The sequence below is a fragment of the Ornithorhynchus anatinus genome, chromosome 5 (assembly GCF_004115215.2).
Source record: "Ornithorhynchus anatinus isolate Pmale09 chromosome 5, mOrnAna1.pri.v4, whole genome shotgun sequence".
NCBI classification, from domain to species: Eukaryota; Metazoa; Chordata; class Mammalia; order Monotremata; family Ornithorhynchidae; genus Ornithorhynchus; species Ornithorhynchus anatinus.
The window spans coordinates 10,166,187-10,180,672 of record NC_041732.1 but is presented as its reverse complement, the minus strand read 5'-3'; the positions used below and the strand labels follow the sequence as shown (position 1 = coordinate 10,180,672).

Here is a 14,486-nt window from a genome sequence, read left to right as displayed (position 1 = left end):
TCTGGGACAGGGACTGCGTCCATCCCGATTAGTTGGTGTCTACCCCTGTGCTTAGTATAGTACCTGGCATCCAGTAAGAAATAAAGCCATCTGGCCCTGATCCTGTCCTAGCTGATTTGCTGCAGGCCCTGAAGCAGTGTCTTTAGAGCACCGAATGTCCTAGAGAGCTGACCCAGCACTTAGTACGGTGCCTGGCATATAGTAAGCGCTTAACGAATACCATCATTTTTTGACCCTGCCCAGTTTAATCTGACCACTGTCAGCAGCAGAGCCCAAACGTTCGATCCATTTTGTGAAATGGCTAGTTTGACAGCCTACCTTTTGTTCATTCATTTATTCATTCGTATTTACTGAGCACATACTGCGTGCGGAGTATCGTACTAAGTGCTTGAGAGAGTACAGTACAACAATTGATCGACGCATTCCCTGACCACAACGAGCTCCCAGTCCACGTGGTCATGGGCTAACCTCCTCTGCCTCACTTAGCGCTGGGTATCCAAAGGTTGGGGAAACCCTTTCCTTTTGGCCCCGAGACCCCCAGTCTGGAATCTCTCTCCATTACACCAGATCCAGTCACCCCACCCCAGGGCCACTGACCCCGGCCCCTTCAGGCCTCTTCCTGTGGGCCTTGGGGAGGGCCTCACCTTAAGTCCCCATTTTTTCTGCTTTTCTGACCTCAACACAGAACCCCTTCAGGTTATTTCAACCCAATTGTTTGTACTTAATACTCTATTAGCTTATTCATAACCTTGACTAGTTACATAGGAAGCATCTGCTCAAAGGATAAAAAGCCCCCCTGCTGACTGTTTCTATAATGGGCCTGTTGTTCTTTATTACCTATGACAACACCATGTCTGACAAACTTCATTTCCTTTCCCCTATAAAAAGCTGAAACCTGAAAAAAAAATACCCTCCCCCCCCCCCAGGCGGAGCACCACCCACCTCACCAACCTCCCCGGCTCGGGAATCTCAAGGAGTTTTGGAATCAATTCATTAGAAGCAAGGGCAGAGTTGGGTTATTTATAAATATTTTTTCCCGACCCCCAGAACCGAAATCCCAGAGAGAGCCATTTCTGCAACACATACAGCATTCGAAGCTTCCAATGTGTTGAATTTTGGCACTCTCCTCCCTCTCTGTTCAGATCCCCTGGTGGGTCAGGGCCTGCTTTTCTTGAGTCTCCCCCAGCACTTAGTTCAATGCTGGGAACATAGTAAGTGCGTAACAAATATTACTACAATGACCCCGTCGTCCCTGGGGAGAGAAGCAGCATGGGCCTGAGATTCAGAAGGTCCTGGGTTCTAATCCCAGCTCCACCACTTATCTGCTTTGTGACCTTAGGCAAGTCACTTTAATTCCCTGGGCCTCAGTTCTCTCATCTGTAAAATGGGGATTGAGACTGTGAACCCCACATGGGACAGGGACTGTGCCCAACCTGATTTGCTTGTGTCTACCCCAGTGCTTAGTACAGTGCCTGGCATATAATAATAATAATGTTATTGTTAAGCGCTTACTATGTGTCAAGCACTGTTCTAAGCACTGGGGTAGCTACATGGCAATCAGGTTGTCTCACATGGGCCTCACAGTCTTAATCCCCATTTTACAGGTGAGGTAACTGAGGCCCAGAGAAGTGAAGTGACTTGCCCAAAGTCACACAGCTGACAAGTAGCGGAGCCGGGTTTAGAACCCACAACTTCTGACTCTCCCCACAGGGCAGGGGTGGGAAGAGCACCGGCGTGCACAACCCCTTGGGTGCCTGGATTATTAGTTCCACCCGCTGCGGGCAGCTCCAGGTTTTACACAAAAGCAGCGTGGCTCAGAGGAAAGAGCCCGGGCTTGGGAGTCAGAGGTCATGGGTTCGAATCCCGACTCTGCCACTTGCCAGCTGTGTGACTGTGGGCAAATCACTTCACTTCTCTGTGCCTCAGTTCCCTCATCTGTAAAATGGGGACGAAGACCGCGAGCCTCACGTGGGACAACCTGATTACCCTGTATCTACCCCAGCGCTTAGAACAGTGCTCTGCACATAGTAAGCGCTTAACAAATACCGACGTTATTATTATTATTTTTAAAAGCTCCCGAGACTTTAACCCGGGGCTGCAATCCTCTGCCCTCAGCGGATCAAAACACAAGCACCGTCCCATTCTCCCTGAGCTCTGGCCAGTAAACAAACCCCCCAGCGGAATGCTAGCTCATTTCCTTGGCAGACTGACCTCTGACCCGCAGAGCCCAATGACCCAACCTAACAGGATCATGCGACGGGCATGACCTTGTTCGCTCAAACGGCCCTCTTAGCTGCCTGGAGGCCCGTTCACAGGGGAAACATTACCCTTTGCCCCTGATCTTTAGCTCCAGGCCACCGAGTTGACCACCCCCATGGGAATGCCAACAGAAACGCCGCCTGGGGGAGGCGGGGAGGTTGTTCTCGAAGAGGTCATCACCACTGCCCATTAGGCCGGACAGCAATAATAATAGTAATAATGGTTATTGTTAAGGGCTCGCTATGTGCCAGGCACTTTAATAATAATAATAATGTTGGTATTTGTTAAGCGCTTACTAGGTGCAGAGCACTGTTCTAAGCGCTGGGGTAGATACAGGGTAATCAGGTTGTCCCTCGTGAGGCTCACAGTTAATCCCCATTTTCCAGATGAGGTAACTGAGGCAGAGAGAAGTGAAGCGACTTGCCCACAGCCACACAGCTGACAAGTGGCAGAGCCGGGAGTCGAACCCGTGACCTCTGACTCCGAAGCCCCGGCTCTTTCCACTGAGCCACGCTTACTAAGCAATGGGATGGATACAAGCAAATCGGGTTAGACACAGTCTCTGTCCCACATGGGGCTCATAGTCTCAATCCCCATTTTACAGATGAGGGAACTGAGGCACAGAAGCCAAGTGACTTGCCCAAGGTCATACAGAAGACAACTAATAGAGCCAGGACTAGAATAAGTCTAGAATAGAAGAAGTGGGAAAGCGGCATGGCTCGGTGGAAAGAGCCTGGGCTTCGGAGTCAGAGGTCATGGGTTCGACTCCCGGCTGTGGCACTTGTCAGCTGTGTGACCTTGGGCAAGTCACTTAACTTCTCTGTGCTTCAGTTACCTCATCTGTAAAATGGGGATTAACTGTGAGCCTCACGTGGGACGACCTGATTACCCTGCCTCACCCCCAGCGCTTAGAACAGTGCTCTGCACATAGTAAGCGCTTAACAAATACCAACATTATTAATAACAATGGTGGCATTCGTTAAGTGCTTACAATATGCCAGGCACTGTACTAAACGCTGGGGTAGAAAAAAGCAAATCGAGTTGGACACAGTCCCTGTGCCTCATGGGGCTCGCAGTCTCAATCCCCATTTTACAGATGAGGGAACTGAGGCCCAGAGACGTGAAGTGACTTGCCCTAAGTCACAGAGCGGACAAGGGGTAGAGCAGGGATTAGAACGCACATCCTTCTGCCTCCCAGGCTCTAACCACTAGGCCATGCTGCTTCTCTTGATGTCATCCTGTGAAGTGGTGCCCGAGTCCAGTATTCCCAGGGCTCAGCCCACTGCGCCGAGAGGCTGACGGCCTTTGGTCACCGTCGCCACCGGTGCCCTCGGAAGTGCTTGGCTGGCCAAAAGTCAACCCTGGCTTTGTTAGCAAGCTTGACTCCCTGTCCAGTTGGTGGAGGGCGAGATGGTCTGCTCCACATTCCCTACACTTTCTCGGGGGAAGTTTCACTTTACGGGATGACCTCACTCTCCATAATCCGCTTTGATAACTTTTTTGTTCTCTGACAAAACCAAACTTCAAACATCACCGCGGAGACTCGGGAAGAAAACACAAAGGAAACCCTCAGGGGGAAAGAATACAGCCGGGGCCTGAGAGAAAAAGTCATTATCCTTGCTCTCTCTGCGTGGGCCGCTGGTGGGAGTGATCATTCTTTGTAAACAGAACGCATTTCAGGGACTACTTTTGCTTCTCAGGGGTGGCTTAATCCCCCCTGCTGAAAACCTGCTCTGTGTCAAGGTGGAGGGAGAATTTTATTTTCAAGGTCCCAGTGAATCTGAGCTTTAACAGCAGCTACAGCAGCCTTGAGCTGGCCCGGAGAAACAGACAGACAGACATGGACAAACTGATTACACAATTCTATCCAGATTTTAGAAGCTGGACTGGCCCCTCACCCACTTTCCTGCAGAGACTGCCACCTTGGAATGGTTCCGATGCGGATGAATGGGGATCTTAATGGGTTACTTCAGTGGGTGCCTTGAATGGGAATCTAACTTTTAAAAAAAAAGCGGTATCTGTCAGGCGCTCACTACGTGCGGGGCACTGTACTAAGCATTGGCATTGGGCGCAGTTCCTGTCCCACATGGAGCTCCCAGCCTTAATCCCCATTTTACAGATGAGGTAGCTGAGGCCCAGAGAAGTTGTGACTTGCCCGAGGTCACCCAGCAGACAAGTGGCAACTCTGCAAGACCAATGTGAGGTTTTCCTGTAGTTCTAGCTCTTCGTAAAAGCAATTACAAAATTCTAATTACCTGCACTTATGAGGCAAGGCCTTGGGCATACAACCAGAAATCCAAACAGTTTCCTTCTAGAGGGGAAAAAAAACCACCCTGCTCTTGAAAGCTGGGTTATGGGCTGAATTTATAATCTCTCAGGCATCTGCAAAAGGCACGAATAAGTTCCCCAGCAGCTGAAATGGATCAGCATCCTCGGCCAGGGAGGGAGGGGAGAACTTTATAACCATATTCATTTCCTTCGGCTTTGAGGTGGTTGAGGGAAAAGGCTGTAGCCGTCTTTTCCAGGTGTCCAAGGGAGGCTAATGTCGACATGGGTTAAGCGTCGGGTCTTAAAGAGTTTGAGAGAACGAGTTTGAGCCAGTCTGTATGGGTCTCTCCTTGTGAAGGAAAGATGGAGGAAACAGGAGATGGAATGCAAACTTCTTTCAGTCATTCAGTTGTATTTAATGAGCGCTTACTGTTTGCAGAGCTCTGTACTAAGCGCTTGGGAGAGTACAATGCCTCTTAGAGGTTGGGAACATGTGGGTTTCCATCTGTTGCGGAAGATCCCAAACAACCAACTCCTAGGACAAAATCAACCTCCTGAATCTTGGAAACTCTAATGATAATAACTGTGGTATTTGTAAGGTGCTCACTTTATGCAAAGCACTGTACTAAAATGCTGGGGTAGATTCAAGTTAATCAGATTGGGCGCAGTCCCTGTACCACATGGGGCTCATAGACGGAGTGTGCCACAACACGACTGCAGGGGGTGGGATGTGAGAGGAGAGTAGACCACCACAGGACATCAGTCAGCTGCGGTTGGCATTACGGCAGTGAGGCTGAGCGGATAGAACGCGGGCCTGGGAGTCGAAAGGACCAGGGTTCTAATCCCGGCTCCGCCACTATGTCTGCTGTGTGACCTTGGGCAAGTCATTTCACTTCTCTTTGCGTCAGTTCCCTAGTTTGTTAAGTAGGTGCTTAACAGATACCGCAATTATTATCATTACTGTTAAGTTGGCCACCAGCACTGGAGCCTGCAGTTTCAACGGTGCCCATTCCCCTACAGCGAAGCCTGCTCTTCCAGGCTTGGATGGAGTCCCAGCACTTTGATCTGGCAGCACTGCCATAAGCAGCCTTCGGAGATAGTTTTTCTTGGCCTCGGTCCAGTTGCTGGGGCACGAGCCGGGGGTGGGGCGGGGGGGAAGGGAAACGAGGAAGGGGGAATGTTTCCAAAAGGTCCCGGGGTTGTAGGACTTATGGGGATCTCCAGCCCTGCTTAGGGGTGGAGCAACCTTAAATGACCCCTTGCGGGCAGCTGATTCTCCAAGCCAGGGGTCGGGGGAGGCGTTGACAGGCCGCGCCCAGCTGTTCCAGCTGTTCCAATGGACGGGCTGGTCCGCCCCAGTGGTCAAGGAGACACGGTTAATTGACTCACACGTGACCCCACCGCCCTTTGCAACTGCCCACTGTGGACCAAAACACGCCATCACCTCCAACAGCAGGGAGACATCAGATCGGGCGACTGACAGTTTCCCTCTCTGGGCTCTGTGAAGCAAGCTCCAAGCCAGTCCATTTCCACTCCCTCTGCAGTGGTTCCTTGGGTGGCCTGCCTACTCTCTCGTGGCACTCACTGCCCCGGAGGGAAGATGACACCGGGTCGGCAACTAACACTAGAAGCCATTCCTCCATGCCGGTTCTCAGCCTTGAATTGCTCTATGGTATTTATCGAGCGCTTACTATGTGAAGAACACTGCGCTAAGCTTTTGGGAGAGTACAGAACAACACAGTAAGCAGCCACATTCCCTGCCCGCGACAACTTCACAGTCTAGAGGGGACAGATGGGTTGGATGGCAGGTGTAGGGGGAGATGGGAATATGGGGGAATGGGAGAGATGGAAGGGATATTTGTTAAGTGCGTACTAGGTGCCAGGCTGGGTTAGATACAAGCTAATCAGGTTGGACCCAGTCCCCGTTCCACTTAGGGTTCACAGTCTTTAATAGCCATTGGACAGATGAGGTAGCTGAGACACAGAGAGGTGAAGTGACTTGCCCGATGGGATTAGAACCCAGGTCCTCTGAGCCCCAAGCCCGTGCTCTTGCCACTAGGTCACACTGCTTCTCTCGCAGCCTCTCCACCCCTCTCCCTCCTCACATATCCCCGCCCCTCTTCCTCTCCTCCTCACCTTCAAGTGCAAACACAGGGGTCCCCGCCTCGGGCCCACCCCATTTTGCCAAGAGATGGGGCTGGAGGCAGGGGGTCCCCAGCATAAACCACACCGGGAGCACTGGACTCTCCTCCCAGAGGCTCTGTTCCGGGAAGGAGGCCCCAGAATCGGGGTCCCGGCCAAGGCCGCCCACAGAGCCATCCGCCCTCAGGCCTCCTGGTGAGTCCGACCTCACGCTCAGGGACCCATCAGGAGCTTCCGGCAGAAACGTTCGCCAGGAGGAAATGAGCCCCCAGCTCTGCCCAGATCCCTTGTCAGAGAAAGCATATGTTTGGAAGGGCCTGGGTCCCTGGCGCTGCCCTTCGACTCTGCCTCGTGCCAGACCGAGGAGGCGGAAATCCCTAACGTGCCAACAACATGGGGCCCGTGGGCTGTTGCCAGCAGGGGAGGGGAAGAGGCAGGAACGCTCCTTATGGGCAGGAATGTATCTGCTAATTCTACTGTACTGTACTCTCCCAAGTGCTTACTACAGTGCTCTGCACACATTTATTCATGCTCTATTTACATTTATTCATATTCATATTTATTCATATTAATGTCCACCTCCCCCTCTTGATTGTCTGCCCCTTATGAGCAGGGACCGGGTCTGCTAATTCTGCTGTATTGTACTCTCCCAACCGCTTATTGTACTCTGCCCATAGTAAGCGCTCAATAAAGAGAAGCAGCGTGGCTCAGTGGAAAGAGCACGGGCTTTGGAGTCAGGGCTCATGAGTTCGAATCCCAGCTCTGCTACTTGTCGGCTGTGTGACTGTGGGCGAGTCACTTCACTTCCCTGCGCCTCAGTTCCCTCATCTGTAAAATGGGGATTAAGACTGTGAGCCCCACGTGGGACAACCTGATTCCCCTATGTCTACCCCAGCGCTTAGAACAGTGCTCGGCACATAGTAAGCGCTTAACAAATACCAACATTATTATTATTATTATTAAATACCATTGATTGACCAGAAGCCGTATGGCCTAGGTTCTGATCCCAGCTCTGCCGCTACGGCTCCTGGGTGATCTTGGGCAACTCACTTCACTTCTCTGTGTCTCAGAAAATGGGGATTAAGACCGTGAACCCCACATGGGACAGGAACTATGTCCAACCCGATTAGTTTGTATCTACCCTGGTGCTTAGTAATAATAATACTGTTGGTATTTGTTAAGTGCTTACTAGGTGCCGAGCACTGTTCTAAGCGCTGGGGGAGATATAGGGTAATCAGGTTGTCCCACGTGGGGCTCACACACTTTTTAATCCCTCTTTTACAGATGAGGGAACTGAGGCACAGAGAAGTTAAGTGACTTGCCCACAGTCACACAGCTGACAAGTGGCAGAGCCGGAAGTCGAACTCATGACCTCTGACTCCAAAGCCCAGGCTCTTTCCACTGAGCCACACTGCTTAGTACAGTGCCTGGAACATAGTAAGTGCTCAACGAATGCCATTAAAAAAAAGAAACCGAGGGACCCTGAGTACTTGTAGCTCCGATGAAGCGGAAAACAGAGTACAGTGCCTGGAACATAGTAAGTGCTCAACGAATGCCATTAAAAAAAAGAAACCGAGGGACCCTGAGTACTTGTAGCTCCGAGGACGCAGAAAACAGCTGCACCAGGAAAACACCACGCAGCTGGGATCGCGGGCAAGGGGACGGATGGCGGGGATGAGAGAGTGGGTCTGCCCGGTGAAAACATTTCCAGGCTGGTCATCGATTTCAGCTGCAAACCTGGGAGAGGCTTAGGTTTGACATCCTTTCTCCAAGCTTCATTCAAAAAACCCCCTCCCCCAAGCCCTTTCAAAGAGAGGTCTTCCTCAGTCTTTCCTGAACTGACTTCCTCCCTGTTTCCGTTTACAATGTTCAGATGAGAAGGGGTTATTTAAAAGGTAAGGGGACTAGAGTCAGGCACGGCAGCTAGAAAAATAAGGCTGAACTTATAGGCCTCGGGTCCAAAATAAATTGGGTGTGGAAATCAGGTCTCAGAAAGATTGAACAGGCTCTGCGCACAGTAAGCGCTCAGCGATGATGATGGTATTTGTTAAGCGCTTACTAGGTGTCAAGCACTCTTCTAATCGCTGGGCTAGATACAGGCTAATCAGGTTGGACACAGTCCCTGTCCCACATGGGGCTCGTAGTCTTACTCCCCATTTTACAGATGAGGTAACCGAGGCACAGAGAAGTGAGGTGACTTGTCCAAGGTTATGCAGCAAACGAGTGGTGGAACCTGGATTAGAACCCAGGTCCTCCTGACTCCCAGGCCAGTGCTCTATCCAATTTATGCTACTGATTGATTAGCTAAGTGCTCCCCCCTTTAAATGCACGGGGACTTGGTGTCTTGGGAGGAAATCCAGAATGGGTGTGGGGCTGATAGATGGGAGTTTGTGGGACCTGGTTCGTGGGGCGGGTGGCAGAGTGTGTCAGGAGAGGAAGTGGGGCAAGCTAGGCTTGGGAGAGGCAGCTTTGGAAAACATGTGGTAGGGGCCAATCCAGATCTTGCTGTCTGAACAGAATATTTGAGGCCCAGTGATTTTTGGAAAGATTTCCAGGCTGCCTGACACTCTTGCATTGTTCTTGTCCTCGGGAGGCCAATTATCCCCATCCCCACAATCCCGGGCCCTCCGCAAGTTCCCTCTCCAGAGCCCGGGACCCTGACCCAATTTCTCCGCAAATGCCGATGGAGGGTGAACCCCTTCCCAACCCCATCCCCCCTCTTAGCAGGAAGGTGAGAGCTTCCTGAGGGCAAGGCATTGTTTAGGAAGATTCCCTAGGAATCTCCTGTCTTCTCAAGTCTTCCCTGGGGAGAGACAGCTCTCTGTGTGGCTCAGCTGACACTGACTCGGATGGGAACAGACTACGGTGTTGGGGAGCGGGGAGGAGAAGGAAGCCAAGTTCCCAGCCTCCTCAGTGACAGCCTGGCCTTCAGTCAGCCTCACTGCCTGAAAGCTTGGGTCCCCGGGGATCTGAGGGCCGCGGCTCTCCTCCACCCCTAGAGCACCCCATTACGGACACCCCGGTTCCAGCCCCTACCAAAATTTATACTGAGGCTTTCCCGGATGGAGCATGTTTCCCCCAACACTCCTTCTCCCAGAGACAGGAGGCAGTCCTGACTAACCTGGCTAAGAAGACTCTAAAAATAATAACAATTATGGTATTTGTTAAGCACTTATTACTGTCCTAAGCGCTGGGGTGGATACAAGCGAAGTCAGTTGGACACTGTCTCTGTCCCACCCATTTTAGTCTCACTTCCCATTTTACAGATGTGGTAACTGGGGCCCAGAGAAGTAAAGTGACTTACCCAAAGTCACACAGCAGACAAGTGGAGGAGCCGGGATTAGACCCCGGGCCTTCTGACTCCAGGCTAGTGCTCTATCCACTAGGCCACGCTGCCCCAGGGCTGAGCATGCTAATGAGTCCATTAAGGGATTATTGTAGTGTACTCTCCCAAATGTTTAGTACAGTCCTCGACACATAGTAAACACTCAGGAAATATGATTGAATGATTGTTAATAGGTTCAGTCGGCTGGGCTGGGTTGGGAGAGTGGTGCCAGGGGGCAGGAGTGGAAGTGGGGAGTCCCACATGGAGTCATTTAGTTAGTCTGCAGTTAAACAAACCAGGGAAGTGTCACAGTATGTCACAATTACATCATCTGTCACAAGGGGACCCCCCCCCCAAAACTCATTAGCCCCTGGCCAATTAGCATGGGCCTGGCCCCAGCCCGCACACACAGACTCTACTGAGTCTTTCACCACGCAACAGGCTCGACAAGATGTCCTGGATGCTGGGGGATGAAGGTCAGAGGCAGGAGGGAGGGAAGGGTAGGGAGCGAGTTTGAAGTGGAAGCCCCAGCTTCCAATCAATCAATCGTATTCATTGAGCACTTACTGTTTGCAGAGCCCTGTAATAAGCGCTTGAGAGAGTACAATAGAATTGGAAGATAAAATCCCTGCCCTCCAATAGCTTACAATCTCTGCTGTGACCTGGGAGCCTGATTAGTAAGTTAGTGGGGTGAAGCTTGCCTGTACTGGGGTCAGCTTCACCCAGCCTAGAGGGAGAAAACATATCCATACCGAATGTGGCTATACATATATATATATACACAGACACACACACTCAAACACACACACGCCACCTCCAAAGGAGACAAAAGCCACAAACGATTCCTTGAATTGTTACTTATGTAGCAGGTCAAGCAGTAGGCAGTCTGCCAGCAAGCTAAGGGGCCTTATGACCACACACATATACACACACACACTCTCTCACTATTCATCTGTCCATTCTGGTGGAAGAAACTGAGGACATTTCCCCATGGACCATGGACAAGGGAGAGGCTGCCTTGCCTCGTCTCACTCCTTACCTCGCTCTGCTTCCCAAGCCAGGAGAAGAGATCTGCTCTTCTAGCCACAGTTTCCTGTGGCTATTTTATTTTTGTATTCTTCCCCGTCCTCCTCTTTTATGCTGGTTTTGCATTCTTACGGTTTTAATTCTTTCCTTACGCGTCTGTCGCCAATCCCCTTTCCCCCATTATCCTGAGACTGTGGGCTCCTCGAGAGCCAGGGCCGGTGTCCAAGTCTCCCTCGTGCAGTGTTCCCCAGTGCTTTGCATGCAGTAAGTGCTTAATAAACACTTTTACTGTGATTATACCTCCCCATGGAATCCTGGCCTTGGAAGTCTAGCAGGCCGCCAACCTCTCGTCCACGTCCCGCCTCTGGCTTGGAGCGTCCTCCGTTTTCATATCCGACAGATGATCACTCTCTCCCCCTTCAAAGCCTCACGGAAGGCACATCTCCTCCAAGAGGTCTTCCCCTACTAAGCCCTCCTTTCCTCTTTTCCCACTCCCTTCTGCGTCACCCTGACTTGCTGGTTTTATTCATCCCCCCTCCCAGCCCCGCGACACTTAGGCTCATATCTATAATTTATTTATTTATACTAATGTCTGTCTCCTCTTCTAGAGTGTAAACTCGTTATGGGCAGGAAATGGGTCTGTTATATTGTTATACTCCTCTCTCCCGGGCACTTAGTACAGTGCTCTGCACAAGGTAAGCACTCAATAAATACGATTGGATAAAGATAAAAATAGTTGGGTTTGTAAAGTGCTTACTATTCATTCATTAAATAGTATTTATTGAGCGCTTACTATGTGCAGAGCACCGTACTAAGCGCTTGGAATGAACAAGTCGGCAACAGATAGAGACGGTCCCTGCCGTTTTACGGGCTTACGGTCTAATCGGGCTATGCACTATGCTACATGCTGGGGTAAATGCCAAGTCGTCGGGTCATAGCCAGTGCCTGTCCCACAATCTTAGAGAGTGAGAGAATGGGGATTTTATCCCCAGTTTACAGATGAGGAAACAGAGACCCAGAGAAGTGAAGTGACTTGCCCAAAGTCACAAGCAGACAAGTGGCAGGACCGGGATTGAACCCAGATTTCCCAACTCCCATTCTTTCCTGACTTCCCACTGCATCACGCTGCTTCTCCTGAAATTGAAGCCCATTTCATCTTTCTTCTTCACTACTCTCTGAAGGTCCGAGCCTCCCCAGCCCCCATCGTTCAAGTGTCTGGCGGAGTCGAGCTTGGGCGGTTTGGCCTTCCACGGGAGAGAGAGAAGCCCCTGACTATGCCCACATCTCATCACTGGCCCACAGCTGACCCGGGGACTGTCAGAGAGAAACAGAAACAGACGATTCCCTTGGGACGTCAGAATCTTAGCTCTCCGAGGACGGGAATGTGTGGCTTCCTTCTGTCGTAATGATACTACTCTTATTAATAATAATAATAAATTAAGTGCTTACTAAGTGGTGACAAGCAATGTACTAAACCCAAAGTGCCTTGTGGGCCGGGAACACGTCTACCCACTCTGTTTTACCGTACTCTTCCAAGTGCTTAGTACAGTACTCTGCACACAGTAAGTTCTCAGTAAATGTCATCGATGATTGACCGATTTAACAAAGGTGACGGCGTGTGAGGGAAACTGGTTTTTTTTTACGATGAGGGTCGGTGTATTTTTTTTTATGTTACTTAAGTGCTTACTATGTTCCAGGCACTGCTCTAAACTCTGGGTAGATACAAGTTAATTAGGTTGCACAGTCTTCACGGGGCTCACAGTCTTAAATTCCCATTTTACACACGAGGCAACGGAAGTACAGAGAGGGAAGTGATTCGCCCAAGCCCACACAACAGATGTGTCTGGGCCGGAATTAGAACCCAGGTCCTCTGACTCTCAGGCCTGTGCTCTATCCACTAGGCCACTCTGCTTCTCATCATGATCTCTGTATTGAGCTCTTTCCGGAGCCCCTGAGTCCCCAGCTGGCGAGCCACCCCCCAGCACCTCCCACCCACCCTCCGTCCCAGCCCCCTCACCCGTGCCGCAGGTAGCCGTGCACTTGGTCCAGGAGCCGTAGTGCCAGGAGAACTCGGGGGGCTGAATCTCGTTCTCGCTGTCCGCCCCCCTGCGGATGGTGTACTCGTAGCGGACGCCGGGGTTACTTTCCTGGAACAGCAGCTGTGGAGGGAGGAGGGGGAGGGGACACACACCGGCCATAGCCCGGGGTCAGGGCAGCTCCGCTCCTCGGGCCCCACCGAGCCGGGCCCAAGGGAGTCCCTGCCAGCTGGAAGGAGGTCACCCGACAGCAGCTTCCTCCGCTTCTCTCCCCTCCTCCAACTTCGGCTAGAGTAGGCTCCTCCTGCCCCCCCTTGGCCTCGAGATCCCGAGCCAGCTGTGTTTCCACCCCCCTGCCCTCCCTTCGGGAAGGCTGCCACCTCATTAGCGGGTCAGAGGGCGAGGCCCAGGCATGGCAGCAGCCTGCTGAGTCAGGCCATGGAGAACGGGAACTTTTAGGGAGCTAAGGATTCTGGAGCCCCTGTCCTTGGGGGCGTGGGCTCCAAGTGGCACAGGAAGCTGAGCTCCCCCCGAGGGACCGATGTCTCCACTGTCAGTGGAAAGAGCCATGACGCTGTCCGGGGATGGGCCTCGGCACCGCCAGCGACCCCAGGGTCAGGGAGCCGTTAGCAGAGAACTCCAGGGCATTCTAGGAAGGGAAAAGGGACAAACTCCATTCAAGCTGAGATGGTCCCGGCTGAAGATCTCCAAACCTCCTCCTCCCTCACAACTCCAGGTACCACATACCCGAATCTGGAGAGACCCGGACATCTCCTCTGCACTGGGCCAGTTCTGGAGAGCCCTCCCTTCCCACCCCCAGCTCCCTGGGACAGGAGCCACTTTCTCAGGCTGAGGACATGGGGATGGACGGAGTTTTAGTTGAGACTACAAGCGCATAGAAGATGTTTGCCGGGGTAGGTCATTTCATCTCCTCCTGCAGGGAAGCCTCCCCGGGCCATTTCACAGGTGGGGGTGGAGAGGGGGTGTTTTCTTTGCTAACGAATATTCTGTTATTTCAGGGATTAGACGTCCTTTCGGCTTTCCTTCCAGGGCTCTCAAGGGTTTCAAACACAAGTTCAAATAACATCCTTCAGAGGAGGCGGAGAGTGTCGCGGGGAGGAACCCTGGTTTCCAGTGTGGGGAACCAAGGCCCAGGCACCCCACCACAGCCCCTCGGAGAGCCGGGGGTTGAGGCAAGGCGAAAACTCATGTGTTCTGGCCTCTGGGGCACTACTCCTGCCGCTTTTCAACTCATTTGGCTCTAAATGTCATCGGATTCTCATCGGCATGGCCAAAACTAGCGGGCTCACCCTTGTTTTCTTAGCCCCATTGGTGCCACGCTTTAGTTACTCTTGAGCCTATCTCTAATTTCTTGATCGTCTGTCCCCCAACTAGACTGTAAGCTCCTTCTGGGGAGGGATTGTATCTAC

The 14,486-nt window shown here is 51.8% G+C and overlaps 1 protein-coding gene across 1 annotated transcript in view; it reads right to left on the bottom strand.

Annotated features, from left to right (window-relative positions):
• Positions 1-14,486, bottom strand: part of ADAMTS7 (ADAM metallopeptidase with thrombospondin type 1 motif 7) — a 122,450-nt gene that overhangs the window by 36,425 nt on the left and 71,539 nt on the right. Inside the window, 1 exon segment of the mRNA XM_029066529.2 lies at positions 13,038-13,179. Within this exon segment, the coding sequence (XP_028922362.2) occupies positions 13,038-13,179 (142 nt within the window).